This window comes from Tamandua tetradactyla, chromosome 1 (genome assembly GCF_023851605.1).
Source record: "Tamandua tetradactyla isolate mTamTet1 chromosome 1, mTamTet1.pri, whole genome shotgun sequence".
Lineage (NCBI taxonomy): Eukaryota > Metazoa > Chordata > Mammalia > Pilosa > Myrmecophagidae > Tamandua > Tamandua tetradactyla.
Window position 1 is genome coordinate 137,207,112 of NC_135327.1, and position 20,897 is coordinate 137,228,008.

The window sequence follows — 20,897 nt, forward strand, 5'->3', positions numbered from 1 at the left end:
GGCTAACTTTCCACTAAGGTTCTTTCTTACGTGGGAAGGCACAGGGTGATCTCTGCTGGCCTTCTCTCCAGGTCTCTGGGTTCCGATAACTTTCCCTTGGGTGATTCCTTTCTGCATCTCCAAAGGCCTGGGCTGAGCTGTGAATGCTGAGATGAGGTATGCTAAGCTGCTTGGGCTGTGCTACCTTGAGTCTCTCATTTAAGCACCAGCCAATTAAATCAACATCATTCATTGCAGCAGGCATGACTGCAGATGTAATCAGCAACAGATGAGGTTCACATGCCATTGGCTCATGTCCACAGCAATAGATCTAGGCACCTTCACCTGGTCAAGTTGACACCTGAACCTAACTACCACAAACCCACAAAAGAACTCACCCATTTCTATATGTGCTCTCCATGAACAGCTGGTTACCTCTGGACTATGTCCATTGAATTGTCCCCAATATAATTCTTAGACACCTTGTTATATGAACAGTAAAAATAGAGAGGAGCAGTATGGTGAGTATAGATGAGTTAGTCACATTTATATTCCCCATTTTCCCCAGAGCTTAGGGTGGACCATGCAAAGGACCAGTGGAAGCCATCCAGATTAAAAGAAAAGTCTTCCATGTGAAAAATTGTGAAGGAAAAGGGTAAATCCCATTTAGTTCTGGCACTTTTCACCAGAGAAAATGGGAAATCTGAGTATATTCTTAGGGGAGAAAGTTTACAAAGTGGAAATCCGTGACTGAAGGGTCTCGTAAGGCTCTCCTTCTATTTCTAGCTTTCCTCACTATATTGTCCTGCTAAGTCACCTACGTCTCCGGCCACCGCCTCCGATGTAAAACGGGCCACGTGGAGGAGCTGGACTCTAAGGACTTTTCCTCCTTTATCACCTGTTCTTTAGTGAGCATGATGTTCTTATTCAAGGGTAATTCAGTTATCTTTCTAATCCCAGGCTTTTCTTGAGAACCTGAGATTTTAAACTGGCCCTTAAAAGATGACTTGGTTCAACCTCATTATTTAAAGATGAGAAAAATAAGGTGTAGAAGAGGGTTACAAATTGCTTATGATAGGCAGCAAGGGTTTAAGCTTAAACTTACCGCTCCTGACTTCCATTATAGTGCCTTTTCTTATACAAGCATTTTTAATAAATCTTCTAATGATTAGAAACATATATATTTTAGAATTTTTCTTTCTCCAACACAATGATAATTCTTTAAATGGATGTACCTTCCACAATCCTTTGAGAATGGCTTAATAATTTTCTAATTTGCATGTGTGATATTCCATATATTTGTGTCACTGAAGTTGGAAACCACAACCTTGCCTCTAACAACTTATTTAATACTTTGTGAGTTTCCTGCAGCCCAATGTCTGTGAACTAGTGATGCCCGTCATCACTAGAGACTTGAAATTTGTTAAGTAAGAGCCTTAAAGACCTGGCATACGGGTGAAGTTAAAATAATGAACTCTATATGTTGCTAAATTAAGCTGACCAAAAAATAAAAATAAGTCTGATGTAGTCAAACTGTAGATTGAATGGTAAACAAAGCAACTTGCACCAAGCAACTGTCAAGGACTTCTCAGGGCAGCTAAATCCTCAGTATCAAAACAACGCAGTTGTCAGCACGACATTGCTCACTGATGTAAATCAAATGTATGAACACATTCTTTAATATTTGATTTTAAGATTTATACACTGTCTATTGGCTTAAACTGTTTATTCAATGGATTAATTGCTGAACGCCTTGCCTGTACGTGACTTTCAGACTTCTTATGGTCTAGGGCTTTCTATTTAGCTGTTGATTTGTTTATTTACACAAGTTCATATATTTTTACACAACCATGTGGACATCATCACTCAGATTACATGCAAAGAGAAAAACAGTCCTTGCAGAAAATTTAATATAGCTTTATTACACTGGTTGTGTAAGTTTGGACAAGTTGCTTAACCTAGGTTTCTGTTTCTTCAACCACAAACTATTATTATATTAGTGCTTCCCTCACTGAATTACTGTGACTATTAAGGGAGAAATTAAAAAATTAAGTAAAGCAGAGTGTATGCTTCTGGTAAATATTGCATATAATTATTTTTGAATAATAAGTTTGAATGTAGACTCATTAAAATTATGTATTGACATCTACACAAGTTCAAAGTCATTTTTTAAAAGATGATTTCTTCATTAAACCATTGATTATGTGGCCGGCATTTGGCTTGGTAGTGGGCACACACTGGGAGTTCAGCAGTAAATGAGATGAAAGTAGCATTTGTCCCCAGGAGTGGGAAGACTGTCACTGAACAAGTAATTACAAAGGAATCAGCTATTTCAAAAGGGTGGCACAGTTGAATCTGAAGCTAGAGCCTCATTTGAATAAAAAATTACTGAGGAAGAGAGCATTATCACTAAGTGAGGATGGAGGAGAAAATGAATTTGCTTTTGGAAATGCTGAGTTTGCAAAATCTGTGAGATGCATCCATGTGGAGATATCTACCAAATCAAACAACTGCAAATGTGCATTTAAAGCTCTGAGGAGATATTTTGAGTGGAGCTCTTAACCTAGATGTTATTGACATTCCTCAACGCTGTGGCATGTAATCTACACTAACGAAGTGAATGGTTTGGAATAGGTTAAGCACTCAGATTGGGAAGAGAAAGGCATTAAGGAGAATAGAGCCGAAGAAAAAGTGTTGGAGAACTCCAAATTTTTTTTTGGTCATTTGAGAGGAAACAGGAGGTTAGGAGGAGAGGCTAGCAAGATAGGCAGAGAACGGGGAGCATGCCAAGTCACAAAATTAAAAGAAGTGGAAGTTATTCAAGTTGAAAATTCTTTAGAGGTTAAAAAGGATATTAAAAAGAGTCCATTGGATTTAGTATTGAGGAAGTTGTTTAAGATGTAATGAGATGAGTTTCAGAAGAGTAGCGGGAGCAGAATACTAATGGAGCATTGCTAAATGAAAAGAAAATATGAGAATGGGGTTTAAAGACAATGTTCTCAGGAACTATGGTTGAGGTATGAAAAAGAGAAGAGATCAATAGTTTGAGGGAGAAGCAACTAAGGAGGGGGGTTGTTCTTACTTCTCTTCGTTTAAAATTGGATAGAATTTAATCAGGATAATGGGAAAGAACTTGTCAAGAGATGAAGGTGAAGAAACAGGAGAGGGAAAATAATAAAGGTATTTAGTAAGTTTTTACTTATCCTCTATGAATAAGTCATATACTATTTTAGAGCACCTAAAACATCCACTACATTAAAGAATGCTGAAAGTTAGAACACATTTACCGCACAATACCATATGAACCAAAGAGCATTGATTCATCAAGATATTTTGTAATAAAATAAGCTTGTGATACATACATATTATAACAATTTCTTGGAAATCTGCAACCAATATTATTGTTCAAAGGCTCTGCAAATTCTGCAGCAAGGAAACCTGGTATTTTTAACCTGCTGTTTGACAAAATCACTAGGCTGTGATATCTTTTCCTTCCTTTAATATTTTCCCCAATTTTGGAAATAAGACTCTTGGGTTCAGAATGAGGTTTAAGACCACCTGAGGTCCCTAATATTGATGCAGAAGGGCTGAGTAAATAAACAGAAAATACATTCTTCACTTTTTATGCGGTATAGTTCCAAGGCTTTGCAATCTTGAGAAAATAAGCCATTCCAGAACCACTATTATTTCCAAACTTTTCAAAATAGACCTTATGGAAATAAAAATTTATTCAGCATACCACTGAACCCATAGAGCTCTTTGAAAGAATGGGAAGATTATTGGAGATCCTTTATGGCTTCTTTAAAATGTGAAGCTGTAGTCATTACATAATGTAGAACATTAGTTCTAGTCTAAGCTGGGTAGGAAGCAAATCACTTATTCATTTTATTGACTCATTTGTTCAACCGTATTTCAGTATTATGTACCACATTCAAGTATAAAAGATTCAAAATAAACAAGTAAATATGAAATTTATAAGTTGTAATAGTTCTGCCAAGAAAAATGAAAGAGGTTAAGGGGTTAGAAAGTGATGGAAAGAAAAATGGAAGAAAGGGTGGTCAAGGAAAATATCCTTGAGAAGATGATATTTGAGAAGGGGCCTGAGTGAAATGAAGGAGGCACCCACGAGAAAGCGATGAAGGGAATCATTCAGATTTTCTGAAATGGGGGCTTAGTGAATTCTAAGAACTGTAAGGAATCCCGTGAATCTTGAGAGAGAGTGGAAGGGAAAGAGAAAGAAGAGTAAGAAACTAGGTTGGAAAGGAAGATGCGGCTGAAAATATGCAGAACCGTGTGAGCCACAGTAAGGAATTGGAGGATTTATTTTTAGTCTATTGGAAATTATTGGAGCTTTGAAATATGAAAAAAGTAACCAGTAGTTCAGTTGTCAAAAGATCAATTTGGTTCCTGTGTAGAAAATAATTTTTATGATGACATCTGTTGATTCTGGTGTTATATATTTTAAAAATTCAAGATTGATTGGAGGGCCCAATCCCTTTAAAACAAGAATTTTGATTCTTTAAATTATGAACCCAGCCCTTTAATAACTACAAGGCTTCAAGACTTGAAATGCAGTTTGTCCAAAAAGATACCATTTATGTTAAAGAAAATTAACTATATATTGCCAGGGATTTCTACCCTGGCTATACGTAAGAATCTCCTGGGAGCTTTTCTAAAATTGCCTTTGCATGACCTGACACCCAGGGATTCTGACACATACAGGTTGGGATGGGAACCTAGCATCGCACTTTAAAGTGTATTTAAATTAAAAATAGCTTATTTTAAAAGAAATGAAACAGTACACTAGTTTGGTTTGTAAGGATATGCTGACATGGCATATAATTTTTCCCCTTATGGACATAATTGTAAGAGCAGCTATTTCATAGCACTTTAATAGTGGTAAGAGGCAAATAGGATACTGCCAGCAAAATGACTGTGTCACACTGCTGGTTTTGCAGTCCTGCTCACATCCACATGAGCTCACATCCAGCTAAATGGAAAGAAGAATTTTAAAAATGTACCCTGTGTCAATGCAAGAAAATGGGTCCAAGTCCTAGAATTTGGCCATCTAACAACTGGTCTGATGATTATCTGATCAGTTTGGTTTGAAATCAAATATAAGTATGAAGAAAGATGAAATAAGGTTTTATAACTTTAACAGGGTATCTCAACAATGGGGGGGGGCATACTTTTATTATCTTATACAAAGAGCAGATTTGGAATAAAATGGTGAAATAAACCTGAGACCTTTCATTCCCCATTTGTAACATGGGGAAAATGCAGTATCTGTCTTTCACTGTTATTGTGAGGATTATGTGAGATAAGACATAATAATTATATATATAATATATTATATATATAATAATAATAAAAACTTGTTAATAAATATATTATCGAGCTTCAGAGTTTGAAGAAAATTATCTGAGTCCAGAACTATTTTCACGGTTAATCATTTAATTACTCTGAACCTCAACTTTGGAATCTTTAAAAAAAGTTGTCATAAACTGTTTTGATCATTAGTCTAAATATACCTTGTCTACAGTATTTGCTCAATGTGTCTACTTCCTTCCTTTGTCACCTCCAACAACCACACCAACAAGACTATCACAATGCTTGTTTTTCTGTCTCGATTGGTGAACCCAATCCCTTATAAACATGAATCCCATTTATGCCCTATAGATTTGTTCCAGAGGCATACGATCAACAATCAACAATAGGAATGTTAAAAAACTTTATGTGTGGACTAAATTATTCACCATTGTTTATTTATTATATTACTTGAGGTACCTGATGGGAAAAAAATTACATGCTAATAAATTTTAAATGCAATTTCAGAGTATTTATTTTCCGTTTTTTAGTCTAATTTTTATTTGATGTTTTTCTTCAGTCTAATTTTTATTTAGTGGTCTTTTTTTATGTGAAAAACATATGGCTTTGTCAAAGGAAGACAAAGTGCCATATTAGAATAGATTCATTATACTTTTACTCTACCATTTTTTCCCTGTTAGAACTCAGGGCATACACTAAGGTATTGCTTTCCTTTTGGACATCATACTCAGGGGTTAGTGGTATTTGTGAAAATATCCTGATTTCTTCAAATAATATTTTACAGCTTTTGCAAATGAGGACTGTTCTGGACATCTGTTGGTCATTTATAAGGAACTTTTGTTCTATCAACTGTAAGATGTTCCAGACTAGAAGAATACGACAAAGACCATCTAATTAAAATGTGCTATTTTTTTTTTTACAAAAAATATATGATTCAAAATAACACCTTTCTCACCCTTCTCACCAAAACATTGTTCTAGGGAGATCAACAAGACCTTTGTGCAATGGCCGGTGCCCTGCAGGATGGCGGCATGACCCCTCAACTGGCTGAAGTGATGAAGCGGCTGTGGGCAGATCCAGGGATCCAGGCCTGCTTTGAAAGAGCATCTGAATATCAGCTCAATGATTCGGCATCTTAGTAAGTGAATTCATTTTGAAGAAATTTTAGTTGAAACATTTAAAATTAAGAATTTATAATTCTACATACTGTGCGTTGACAATCACAAATGAGGACAGCACTTCACTGTGCACTCAATTATACGAAAATGAAGGGCAATTGAAGAGAAAGAAATGAAAAAGAAGAGCAAGGTTACACAAATGATACCTTGCAGAGGTCTAAAGTAGAGAAATCTAAAGAGGTAAAAGCATTTAAAACAACCAATTCTGAAACTATTATGCCTAAGGAGATCCATAACTTGTAAATATCTTCCCCAGATTAAAAAGATTCACTCACTAAACACAGCGTTCAGCATGGGCCGAGGGTTGACACATGCACGTGCATTTCTTCCCCATTCATGGTGCTGAAATCATCTTCTGTAAAAAAAAATTTGTCAATGGCATATTCTTCGGTTTGACTGAATTGATGAGCATGATACAGAACTCTAAAAGAAAGTATTATACTGACTTCCAAATATTTCTATATGGTGTGGATCTTTTTGAATCTGAGAGTAAGATTATAGACTTTTCACAGCTAATGTCCACCAGTTAGCACTTACCAGCCACAAGGAAATCAGGAGATTGTGATAGTGTTTATAATTTGGTTCTAAAGGGGATTTTGAATTTCCATTTATAGTAAGTGATCCTATGCCTGTCCCTCAGTTATATACTTGTGAGTATGGGTTCACACAAATGGAAATATAATGGATCAGATTCACATTTCTGTCCATGAACATGAGTGTGTTAAAAGGTACAAACGCAGTCTCTTTGATGAACTCCCCACAGTACATGCAAAAAGCATTTTTTTAAAGGAATGGAAAAATTAAACAAAGGAAAGATTTTTTGGTGGCAGAGCAATGAGCCTGGAATGACACTTATGATTGATAATCCAAGATGAACAGAAGAATTATGGAAAGAAAAGTGCATGTATGTATGGGGGAAAACATCACTCTTCTGTGATTGCTCATAAACTCTCATTTTAGATCCCAAATTCCAATGGAGGAAAAATTCCTTTGAGAAAGTGCTGCTCCTGACTGTTTGATGGAGAGAATGATCATCAGCTATGATAATACAAGCTTGGATAAATGTTTTCATAGCCACATTTAATCAGTCAAAAGGTTTTCTGCAACATAGTAAAACACTGCTTTTTTTTTTAAATATCATTAGAAAAATTATGGAGAGGGAGGGAGAGAAGGACAGATAGATAAGAGGGGGTTATAATTAATGTATTCAGTTTGGGATAAACATTATTGACGAAAAATGATTTTGCCTTAAGATATTGTAATTATATATTGCAATTGTATTATCATTATGTTTGCCAGATTCTTTGCTTTTTGATCGTAAAATAGCTATTCACACATCATATTGTCAAAATGAGTAGATGGAATAATATTTCCTTGTACTTTCTAATCTTTACTTTTAGCTCTCTTTTTTCTGTGCTTAAAATATATTTTACACTGGAACCATCTACCCCTTCAAAGATCTGTATTAAAAATGCTTATCTGTCCTTCAAATTAAACACAAATTAAATAGGTTCAATTTGCATCCATTTGATGATTGCTGTCCATGTTGTAATGCCCTCGACTACCCAGGGGGATTTGCAGAGCAGTAGGACAACAGCGGGAAAGTGACCCTACCTTCCCCCGCCTGCCTCGCCCTCTGCCTCAGAAAACACTCTCATATACCCTAAGATTTAAAATGTCACTTTTTCTGATCTTAGCAGTCCTTTAAAAGGAAGGTTTAACTAAAAGCCTGCTAAGAAAAACACTTGAATGGCCATTGCTCTCTTTCAAAAATCAACAGCAGATTTGTTCAAATACTGATTTATATTTATATTTACATTTTCAAACTGAACATAAAATCAGGTTGGCCATATGTCCCATGTTTGTTTCATATGCATCATATAAGGCACAGGTCTCTAGCCTTTCTACCTTCCCTTCCTCCCTCCCTCTCTTCCTTTCCTTTCTGGTGAAAATGAGATCATTGTCATCTTCTCAAACCTAAAGATCTTTCAAGCTGAGGCTGAAAAAGAAATGAGTCTTAGTCAAAGCTAGGGAAGGGAATACTGTTGTTGGCAGCTGTAACAGCAAGCCTGGAGGAAAAGATAGAGCGGTGGCAACTGGGGGAAAGATTTTAGTTAATACTTCATGGTCTACTGATTGGGCTCAACTAATGTCCTTCCTAAATTCCACATGCAATCATAACTATCATAGACTCCTACAGGAAAAATACAATTTTTACATGATCAGAAAAAGAATCAGGTATTTTGAAATGATTTCAGCTATGTTTATTAAAGTTCTTTGGTTTGGTCTAAGTTTTAGAACACGAGCTTGAACATCCAAATCCTAAATTTGTTTGTTAAAAAAAAGCATTTTAAATGCAAATTTGTCTTTGTGCAAATGTCTCTGCTTTGCTTGAAATCATATATTCATGCAAATAAATGTTCTTTAAAACGTATCTTTTTGAAAGTATACAATTAGCTATAAACAAAATGAATTTAACATCTATTTTGGGAAATATGTTGATATATCTATCTATTTTTACTGCTTCATGAACAACTGACCACATTTACTCACAACATATACAGACTTAGTCAGAAGGGAATTTGTAAAGGGATTGAATCCACAAGAGATGAAATAAATAGACTATGGAAATGTACCAATATACATTTTTTATTTATATATTGATTCATCATTCTTTTTTTTGAGAAAAATTAATCTTTTTAGAACAAATAAGCGGTGATGAATTTTCACATACATGTGCCTGTTTCTGAGGGATGATTTTATGTTTTCCCTTAACTAAAATGCCTTTGAGGCACTTTGCCCATTCTTAGTTTGTTTCAGGTTTTTACAGTAAAAAATATAAAGAGAAGAATAAATTACATAAATAGCTGTTTTATTTTTCTAAAAATTATTAAATACCTTTGCTTTTTAAGACACTCTGCTAGGTGCTAAGGTATAACAATTCTTCAACTTTGCCCCTGAACTCTTTCAACTTTTGAACAATAACTGACATTCAGCTGAATTCTCTCTCTTAAATTCTGTCTGGATAGAAGTATACTCATTTTGATCCTTCTACTTAAGCTATGTATACAAACTTGGTTCAGTGAAATGGCTCAGCGTGTCATAAAACCTTACCATATATATATAATGCTATTATATTTATATTTAAAATGTGCACAGAAATAGTTATATGGCTAAGCTACTAAGACCTTGGTATCAAAAATATAGGGCTTTTGACTTTTTTCTTTTAAAGCAATACAACTTTACACACTTTGCACACATGATCTGGTTTGAAGGATGAAGCTGAAAACAGGTTCTTTGCTCTGATCTAACAGATTCTCACATTGAGCCCAGTTATCAGACTTATTCCTGCCCCTCACCATCCCGAGATCCTATGGGGATAAAGGGACTGTATTCAGCCTCATAAAAAAAGCTTTTTAAACATGGTTTCCTTGAAGGATTCAGGGCACAGTGATTCACTGATACAAGCGAAGAGGAAGTAGGAGTTGGTGAGGGCTAAATTCAGCCTCTGTCCCCAGGGAATACTGAGTTAGGGTAGGTCAGCATTTCCATGAATTAGTTCCAACAAGAGTCAAAGGGTTCTTCTTTTATTGAGTGAACTGGATTCATCAGTGTGCTTCATGAAAAGAGTTCAGCCCCCTAAGCTAGGCGATCCATGCAAAAATAACACAACTGCAAATTATGATCTTAAAGTCAGTCATTCTCATAAAATTTAAAGTGCCAACATTCTAACTACAGCTTTCACCATAGTCTACTGACAATGCGCCATCACCAGGTAGCATTTTGCTGCATGACCCAGTCCCTTTCAAGAGCAGTTTTCTCTCAAAGCTTTATCTATGCCAGGAAATCTATCATAAAAGCCTCCTGAAGGACACACTAGAGCAGGCTGATCTAGCTGAGCTGTAAAAGGCCCTGGATGTCAGCTTGGTGCCACAGTCAGCCGTCCGCGAGAAGCACAGCCACCATGAACCCTTTCTTATTGAAAAGCACCTTGCCAGAATGTAATATTTTTAAAAGAACCCGCAACTAAATAATCATTTGTACTGAATCCTGGTGTCTTCACTAGCAAAGATATAAATATATATGTGCTATTTTGCTTTTTTTTTTTATTAGCTACCTTAATGATTTAGACCGAATAACAGCTCCTGGGTATGTCCCAAATGAGCAAGATGTTCTCCATTCTCGGGTGAAAACGACTGGAATCATCGAAACTCAATTCTCCTTTAAAGATTTGCACTTCAGGTATGATCAAATGCTGTTCTATCAGTGGAATTGTGTATCAGGCTCAATATTTCTTCGCTGAGAAAAGCTCTAGCCCATGACCCGGCATGGTGAGTCCTTGGGCATGCGCATTAGTGCTCATGCGCCCTCCTTTTATTGCCCTCCAACAGCTCCTCACCCGCTGCGACGTCCCCTCCTGAGACTCGGGCATGCATCCCTCCCTCTAAGCTTAACGCCTCCATCTGGAGCAGAGCATTCTAATTTTTATTTTCCTTTACTTGTAATTGACATCCCACTTTGGACAAAAGAATGTGTGTGTGTGTGTGTGTGTGTGTGTGTGTGTGTGTGTGTGTATTTAAAAAACATTTAAGCAACAGGTGCCAGGGATCCTATGTCCTTTGCCTTCCTACTTTCCCAGCTGCTTGAAATATTTTAATTAAATTTGTTTCCATAATTTTAAAAAATGCAAATAATTCAGAAGAGCATTATTTGACTGGGATGTTATTTACTGGAATCACGAGGCATATTTTATAAGCATAATTTGGGTATGAAAATGAGTTAATTGTTTTCAGTCTTATTATGTTATCAAGACTTCTCAGAAATCCTACTGCAAAATCATTAATTTACTATACCAAGAAATGAAAAACCATACTATAGTGCTAGAAAATGCTCCTTGACACTTAAGTGCCTCTTCTCATGGAGTGTGAACAAAATAGAATGTTAAACATTAAAACCAGATTCTACATGGCCCCTTTTAAAATGTTTTTAAAGACTCCATGCAAAACAGGTAATGAGATCATGTGTACAATATAGAAAATTTTTAAAGAGTAGAAAAACCTGAGAAAAGGTGAATGAATATTTGAATCCATTTTTGAGGAAAAAAGTAAGAGTGGTAATTAGTCAATATTATAAAATTGATTTCAGTAGGGTAATGAAAATGGATTATGCATGATATTGAATTAGAATAATTATTACCTAAATAGGCAGGAAGTTTCTAAGTTAATATGGAAGAAATCTCTTCAAACTTCACATCTAAATTTCCATCCCACAAATAGTTACTTTTCTGAAAGATCAGCCAGAGATCATGCCAAGATAAGGAGACTGAAAGGTTCTGCTCAATGTCTTCTGTTGGCAACTAGGAATGTAACAAAAGTTCGTGTTCAGTTTTGGCTTCACTGTTGTTCAGTTCTTCTTTGGCAACCACTTTCTCTATTCTCCTAGCCTTGGATCCACTTTCCAGGGTTTTCCTGTGGGAACCCCAGCCCAAATGCCTCTGCCCTTTCCCCCTCCTACTCCTACCAAAGGAATTCTTGGTACGGTACTTTATCCCTCTCACTCTCTTTTCTCCTCAACAGGGCCTCATAGGCTGGCTGGGTCTTAGAAGCCAGATAAAAGTCCCGATCCCTGGTTCTCCAATAATTAGCAATGGGCGTTGAGGGATGCAGTCACTTTTTTTTTTTTTACTTTGTTTGAATCATAAGCCAGTTTTGATCACAAATGAACAACTAGAAGGTCACAACCCTATTCATTTCTTACTACGCTGACCAATTCAGTATATTTTCAGAAATTTTCACTCTCATAAATTACCTTATTTATCTATTTGTTCCTAGAACATTCCAAGCCTTAGGGCTTTTGCCCTTGCTATTCTCTTTGTCTAGAAGGGAATGTTCTGTCACAGCATTTCTGCAAGCACTGGCTCCTTCTCATCACTGAATTCACAAATCAAATGCCATCTCCTCATGGAGCTTTGGTTATCCTATCTGTTAATCATCCCTGCATATGCCTGTCACTATTACACCCAGCACTATGCTGATAACCTTTAATAATTGATTTTCTGGAAGCAAAGGGAGGTTGGAAGAGGTGGGGGCAGGGAATGCTGATTTGTATGATTTGTAGCATTTGGCAAGTTCTCTGGTATAAATATTCCCACTATGGCCAATTTCAAGCTACCAAAGTGATGTCACTGAACACAGCATTAGGAATGCCTACAAACAAACAGCTCTGGCTAGCCATGCCTGTGTGAGCAAGCACATTACACAATTGACACATCACACAGGTTACATCTTCTTCAAAACTTATCAACATAGGACTTTTCTTGTTCATGTTATTTTACTTTTTGTTTCCCCTTGTTCCTCACTACACTCTGAGCTCCTAGAGACCAGGGGCCATGTCTGTTGGTAGCTCTATCCCTCATGCTTAGCACAGCGCTGAGTGTAGTGTACACATGAATCCATTTTTTTCAAAAAGGATAAATGCGCTATGCTTAGCAGTCTAGGTACCCTGTCTTCACGCCCTCACATAACAACATGAGCTGGGTAGTCATCGTCATGTAGGAGAAAGAATTAAGTAAGGGAGATTAATAATAAGGTGAAAGACTTTTCCGAGATCACATCAAAGTGCTAGAAATGTGAATAGAATGTACCCCTGTCTGACGTCAAAGACCGTTATCCTCACATGACACATCTCTGAGGGGTTAGTAAGTAAATTGGGGTGGAAATCTTTCTTGTTTTCTATAGAGTAAGTGCTTCTGCCATGTTGTTGGTCATTTTAATTCCCTTGAAGAGAGGGCGGAGTGGGGTAGGAAATGACAGCCCACTGGGGAGCTGGCTTTGAGTTGGCAGGCCCTGAGGTACTTCGCAAGTCTGTGTTTCTAAACTGAGGGGACATGACCTTTGCCAAAATTTCATATAATGAAATTAATATTCATTTCCTCAACATTTCTTTCGTACAATACCAGGTAATACACATTCTTCATAAAAATTAAAAACATGATTGTATTCTAAATAGAATTTAGAATTTACTTTTTAAAAACTAAACATATTGCTTTAAAATACAACATTTGCGTCATAATAGGCCTCTTCAGGTGAGAGCCCCGACCCCCTATTGGTGAATGATCATTTCCTCTGTCCTTTTGTAGTTCTGTGGGTAGCTCTGGGAAGCACTATTATAAGTCATCTAGACAGGTGATCTCTTATTCTACTTCCATATATTGCTGGCCCTTATGAAGGAATGAACTAATTCTCTGTTACATTACCAAAGCTAAACTATGAGGTGCTTTTGAATTCGATTGTGAGACCCAGTTAGAACTTATTTGGATATAATATTCTCTATTCCGTACAATTACTAACTCTTCGCCATTTCACTAAAACAAGTTTTGAGCTCTTTTGGTTTCTTAAGGTGTTTTGCTTTCCTTCTGGCTCAAAAGGGTATGCTATTAAGGTGTCTTCTATGAGCAAGAGAAGGAGGATGTGACAGCTACTGGCTGAAATGTATTTTTCTAAAAACAAGTCTTCATTTAAATAATGGAATTTAGAAAACATGTAATTTTTTTAAACACAAGATACCTTTTTCTTATTTTAAATCACTTTATGTTTAATCACAGCAATTCAGATATATTAATACCTTAAAAATTCTCATTGATAAATCCTTTTTTGAAGTGCTGAATAATATTACGCAAAAGTGTACAGACTTTTGTAGTGTAAAATTGTGTAATATTTCAAAATAGGAAGTATAAATATAATTTATGGTCCAATTTCATTTCAGCAAATACCTAGGTATTAAATATATTACATTAGCACTGATTTGTATTCCCATAGTATAAATCACCCTACGACTATTCATAACTAAAGATGTAATTCGCACACTAAATCAGAGGACTCTAGAATTTCAACAAGAAACGCCAAAAGAAAAAATATCTCTGCCAATGAACTGTACTATCTTCATGTGTCATCTAGTTTAGTGGAAATTACCTTAGATGTCTTCTCATCAAACCGTAACACCAACTGTCAAAGTGTCATCTTTAGAAGTATTTAAGTACCAGGTAAATTAAAATGCAATGAAAATGTGAGCTTATATGTTGTTATAAAATAATTCCTCAAAACAAATAACTTGGAAATGGATTTACAAGGGTTTTTCAAACAGTTAATTATAGTGCAGTAATTCTCCCCCTCATTGTTCCATGACTAAATACGGGATTGAAAGGACTTAAAACTGGAAGCCAAGGAAAAATGTCAGCAACTATTATAAGATAAAGCTTTAAGTTTTGTAGATCTAACATAAATCTTTCAATAATCAGTGGTCCATGATATAAAATAAATTATAATTTTCCTGAAATATGAATTTGAATCATGCATACTGTGTTAATTTGTGAGGAGTCTGAATCAATTTAGTTTAGGAGTGAGTCTGGTAAAAGTTGTATCTCAGCTTTACTTTGCTATTCTTGATTAACATTCATAGAGCAATGATTCATGCATACTATTTATTTATTTCAGGTATGATCATGGTAAATATTGCCAAAATAATTTATATATTATAGTACCTAATTATAGTGACAGAATTTATTTTAATGACTTTAGGAATTATTTATTCAATAATCAGGGTACAATCTAGTAAGCACACAAAGTGACATGGATAGATACATAGATAGATAAATAGATAGACAGACAGACAAATACACATTTAGTAGAAAGTATACATTGATATTAGCAATTAAGGCATTTGGAAAGGATTCTGGGCATATCCTTTGTGTCTGCAAGTATCTACCCTTCTCTACTTTTAGACCTGGGCACAAGGTAAATTTGGTTTGCCCATTTTGCTAAAGGACAGGGATGTGATGACATAGAGCCACACGTGGCCCCCCAACAATGACCACCTTAAGAAGTCTTATCAATTCTGATAAGCCACATATCTTGAATAAATCCCACTCAATGGAATAGTTTAAAAATAAATACTCAGATTAAAATTTATCTCATATTGTCACATATATAGTAGAAAATGTCAGGAATTATGATCTTTTCCAGGATAACCTTATGCTTAGAGGATGTGCAAAGACATCTAACAAATGGATTATTTGCAGAAGATTGATTTTTACCTATTCCAGATTATGTAATGATTCCGCAAGCATTATAAAGGGCAGATAACTTCATGATAATTTTTCTGATATGAAATATGAATAAGCCTAGATGGGCAAATATTTAGCCAACTTTCTAACATGACTCATAAAACCCAACATAAACTCATAAAACCCAATAAACAGGTTTAATTATTTATTACAGTAGATAAATGAACTGTATTTATTTACAGTTTAAAATAAAACCGTAAAACTCAACATTTAACTCAATTGTTTAATGTAAAGTCATAAAACCCTGATGGCTTGTCATATGTTAATGATATGGGCTATTGAGAAAATAATCAATATTCACCTGTCACAAAATGACCAGCCTGTCGGTTTCTAGCTATATCATCAATTTCAGGCATTTTTTTTTTAACTTAAGAATTACAACTTGAATATCAGGTTTAATGAATAAATAATTACAAAAAAATTTACCCCAAATGAGGACTTCAAGTACCATTCCACGTTTTTAAGACTCTGGTTAGTCTGCTAGGAATTATGGGTCTGCACGTTGCTTCACATGTTCATTGACTCCATGATTGTCCATTTAGAGTTGATCAATCCAAATAGTCCAATAAGCAAGTATACATGTATTTTTTCCCTCCGATTTCTACTTTTGTCTTTCTTAGAATGGTCAAGTTGGAGATTTATAATATACACACAGAATACGTCAGTCAATATATAATAAGTAAATACTCCACTTGGAGAATCTCCAAATTGCTTTAATAGGTTTTAATGCTTTACTCATCCATAAAATGACGTCCTAATTAAAATTTAAAGGAAGAGTAAAAATAAAAGGAGGTGTACGGAAAATAAATTATTATAGTGACAGCCAAACAAAATGTGACTTTTCTTAGCACTAATGTAGTATCCAGGAGAATCAATATAAAAGCAAAACCCCAGCCCTTGTTCCTATTTACAATGAGCATTTCAGTTCAATAATAGCAGATGGTAATAGAGAAATGTTCAATGTTCCTTGGACCTGTGTCTTCCATGGCAGTCTTTACAGAAAACAAAACAAAACAGTGTTTATCAAGTGAGTCATAAAAGGGAAGAGTATTAGCATTCACCCTAAGATTTTCAGAAGCTATTTAATCTGTATGAATAAAACCCTAAGATCCAATAATCTTTGTCCTCCCTTCCTGAAAAGACAAAGCTGAGCTTGTTAAGATATTTCAGAGGAGGCTGCATGATATGTTGAAATAATATTGGGCCAAGGGTCATATTATTTAAGGTCTACTCCTCACTAACTGTCAGTTTAAAAACAAGTTACTTAACCTTAGAAAGGCTCAGTTCCTTCACTTGTAACATGAGTATAATACTATGGCATCGTCTGACACAAAGAATTATTATGAGGAGCAAATGTAACCAGAGATATGAGTTTGTAAGCTGAAGCCTACAATTCCAATTTAACTTTTATAAAACAGTAAGATGTTATTCCCATTATGTTATTTTTTATATTTTGTTATGTATTTACCTGAAGAGGAGACTAACTGCCTCATATGTGGGCATTATAATGCTAGTAGAATGCAGCGAAGCTACATCATGAGAGGAAGTCAGGAACTGTAGTCAGTGAGATACTGGGCTTGCTTTCACTCTGAGTTTCATTGCAGAGATTCTTTGGATGTTTCAATTCTTCAGGAGGCCTTTTGAAAAATATATGTGGCAGAAAAGAAATACATAGGAAGTATATGAAGTTCCTTTTTCTTTCTCCTGGGGACTTTATATCCCCCAGAGACCGTGTAAATTGGGAATGTCCATATGTCAAAAATTCCTATTACTGTTTTTATTACTAGGAATGCCCCCCCACACACCCCCAAAATCTATTAATATGAAAGAAATAAGAGTATCTTCTCTGAGGTAAACATTTTGGTCACCATGCAGGGCATCTGAGTAGTTATACAGTCACTTTAAGGAGAGAGGAATTGTCTTAGACTTTCATGATCTAAGTATAATCTGATTGAAAACATTAACAGCATTAAAAGAAGAAAGGATCAATGAGAAAAGAGGGAGATGGGATGGTGAGGCATAAAAGGGGAGGAAAGGAAATGCAAAAGCAAATGTTAACGTTGATAATCCGAGACCTGTGAGTGGAGAGAACTTAGCTAAGGGGCCTGATAATTCGGTTTACACAGCACTGCCATTTTCACTGTGGAAAAGAAACATTGGGATCTCTTAGCACAAACGTTCCATTCCTCCAATACCCTTGTCCTGGTTCCGTGATGAGTTAGCTCTCCACTACAAGACAGCCAGTATGGAAGCAAACTCTTATGAGAAGATTAAAGCAAAGAGTAGGCAAAAACTATGAAGGTTCTTACATGTTTAGAATCTAGGGAGTGGCAGTTTGTGGGGTAGTTTTAGTTTGAAAAAATCACCAGGAGTTTACTTCTGGAAATGTATACTTCACCCTCAACTCATTAAGATCCAACGTTAAAGCATCTTTGGTCCATTACAGTATCACATTTGTTTGTAAATAAATGACCCACAATACAGTACTATATGACTAAGTGGAGAGTATGTATGAAAATTCTAATGCAATAGGTATGCACTCTCTTCATTCAAACAATGGGAGGGAAAAATGAAAAGACCCAGAAAGAAGAGTTTTTGTCCCAGGCGCATGTTTGACAACATGTAGAAACACTGTCTAGCCTGGGGAAGAAGACTAGGCTGCACAGCCAAGACTCTTCCAATCTACCAGGTAAGGGATTTCTAAGTAAATAGACTTATATTTAACTAGCTAACAGTATGCACAGCATATCTATCATACTCACACAGCAATCACTCAAAAATTTTAGTTGAATTAATAACCCTTAGTCAACTGCTTAAGGTCTCATCTGAAAAACAGGGATAATAACTGCACCTACCTCAGAAGTATATGGTGAGGTGTAAATGAGTTAATATTTGTGAAGTGCTTACATAACTGGCAAATAGTAAACTCTATTTGTATATTAAATTAAGCTTTAGCCATTACAATTCTCAGTCTGGAAATTTATAGAGAAAATTAAAGTCACGATTTGAACTCCTACATTTTATAGCTTAGACAATTTCAATAAAGGAATTGATAAACCTTTCATTTTCAAAGTCTGTAAAAAAAACTAAAGTTGCTTTTGTTGATTAACAAAGCATGTAGTTAAAAATTGAAATGTCTAAATGCATATTTAGCATTACTTCCATAAGAACTAGATGATTTTTAAAAATTAGATTTATTAGTTAATTGTACAGTATAATCTTAAAGTAAAATTCTGACTGCTTCCTCCATCTTTTTTGAAGATCTGAATATGCAGAAGGTTTTGGTAATTAGCAAAATTTATAAGCAACACTTAATTTTTCTTTTCATTGACATGGTCTTGAATTTTCAAACCACCTAACCATTGAACTGTAAACCATCAACTTCAATATCATAGGCTCCTCTACTTTAAATCCAGTGCTAAATGAAGTGATTATGCATCAGTGCATATATATATATATGTATATATATATATATATATATATATACTTGCAGAATTTTAGTTCTGTTTATCTGTTCTCTGTGTGTTTCATATGTGAAATGTGAAGTATTAGAGAAATAAAATGTACTGTGCTTTCAATTATCTTCAACGAGTCAGCTGTTGGACAAAGCTCACTTACAACTCTTGAAATCTCTGTATGGCTTGGAAGCTTTGGGGTACTTATTATTTGGGGATTAAATCACTACAATAGCCCCATGACTTCTTTCTTTGCTTCTGGTCCGTTCCTTGTCAAACCTATTTTCTAGACTCAGATCAAGGTGACCTAACATAAGAATAACAAAAAATTGCCCAATTCCTTAAACATTTTCCTTAGTCTCATAGTGACTGCCATATAAAATCTAAATTTCTCATGAACATGAAAGACCAAGTAAACAAATTTCAGAGCTAACATACCAAGCATACTGCTGCCTCCTCATATCCTTTGCTTTTGCTTTTTCCTCTATTTTCTGCTGCCTGGAACACTTTTCAGATAGGCACTTCGCTTAATCTGATCTCTCATCTCTTCAAGTATTTATACAACTGTCTCCATCTGCACTTTCTGACCATTCCATTTCAAACTGCAGCCCACCCCTATGTTCTGGAATACCCTATGTCTATTCAACACACACCCGCGTGCACACATACACACACACACATCACAACCACTATCACCGTCATCAGATTTTAAGCTTCTTGCGGCTAAATCTCTATTGCTTACCATTTAATAGGCGCTCATTAAATACTTGTTGAATGAATGAAGAATGATGAAATGGTCAGGCCTTACATCTCAATGTTTTTACCTTAAACTTCATATTCCCCCAAATATAAATTCCATGCTTATCCCAAACATGCTGTGCGCTCTCATTCTTTCATGACTTGCACATGCTCTTCACTCTACCTAAAAATCTCTCCTGTATCCCATTAACATCAAATTTTTTCATTCATTTGTTTAACAATTATTTATTGCATGTCTACCATGTATGAGGCACAGCACCAGGACTGGGAAGGCGGCAGCCACTAACACAGAAAAGATCCCTGCTCTCCTAAGGCTGTTATTTTGTTTGGGAGTTGATAGATACTAAACATGTGAAAACATAAACAAATATGTAAATTATTGATTGTGACAATTACTTTGAAGGAAATAAAGAAAATGATAGAATACAAAGTAAATGAGGGTTGAGGAGAGACACAATTAACATGGAGACTCAAGGAGGTCTCCTTGTGAAGGAGATACTGAAGCCAGACCCTAAAGCTTAAAAAGGACCAGTCAATGGAGTTATACAGAGAAGACAGGATTTAACAAACGAGAATGATTGCTGAATCATTACATTGATATCTCTTTTAGTCTCCAGTATCTTAGAGCAGCTAGAAGTAAAAACCTACAATCGTGGAACTGTAACCCATGTCAATCTGAAATATGTTCTGCAACTAATTGTAGTGCTGTGCTTTGAAATGTATTGCTTTTTGTATATGTTATTTTTCACAAAAAAAAAGTCTATTGTGGAGATAAAAAAATATGCAAGACTTCTAGCCTCCTATATTCTGGAGCAGTTAGAAGGAAAAATCTGAAAGGATCATGTAATAGCCCATGACAAACTCTGGGATCCATCCTGTAACTACTTGTCGAAGAGTGCTTTGAAAACTATTGCTTTTTCTTTCTTTGCTTTGTATATATGTTATACCATACAATAAAAAAGTTTAAAAAGAGCCAGTCATGTGGAAGAAAGGAATTCATATCTCAGGGAAAAGGAGGCAACACGTTCAAAAATCCTGGGGCAGCAAAATTTGATGTATATTAAAGGAACTGAAAGA

General features: G+C 35.5%; 1 protein-coding gene and 1 long non-coding RNA gene across 3 annotated transcripts in view; one reads left to right on the forward strand and one right to left on the reverse strand.

Moving 5' to 3' along the window:
• The window catches only part of GNAT3 (G protein subunit alpha transducin 3), a 49,816-nt gene that overhangs the window by 25,060 nt on the left and 3,859 nt on the right, over positions 1 to 20,897 (forward strand). The window contains exons 4-5 of the mRNA XM_077152984.1: positions 6,288 to 6,445; positions 10,599 to 10,727. Coding sequence (XP_077009099.1) covers positions 6,288 to 6,445; positions 10,599 to 10,727 — 287 coding nt within the window. The remainder of the gene's footprint in view (positions 1 to 6,287; positions 6,446 to 10,598; positions 10,728 to 20,897) is intronic.
• Positions 2,809 to 20,897, reverse strand: part of LOC143677272 (uncharacterized) — a 100,017-nt gene continuing 81,928 nt past the window's right edge. Inside the window, exons 3-4 of one of the 2 annotated variants that reach the window (XR_013172502.1) lie at positions 6,761 to 6,840; positions 2,809 to 6,397 (exon numbers count right to left, since the gene is read on the reverse strand). This is a non-coding gene — a long non-coding RNA (uncharacterized LOC143677272). Of the gene's footprint in view, positions 6,841 to 20,897 lie in introns of both variants that reach the window. The other variant, XR_013172490.1, reaches the window with a different exon arrangement.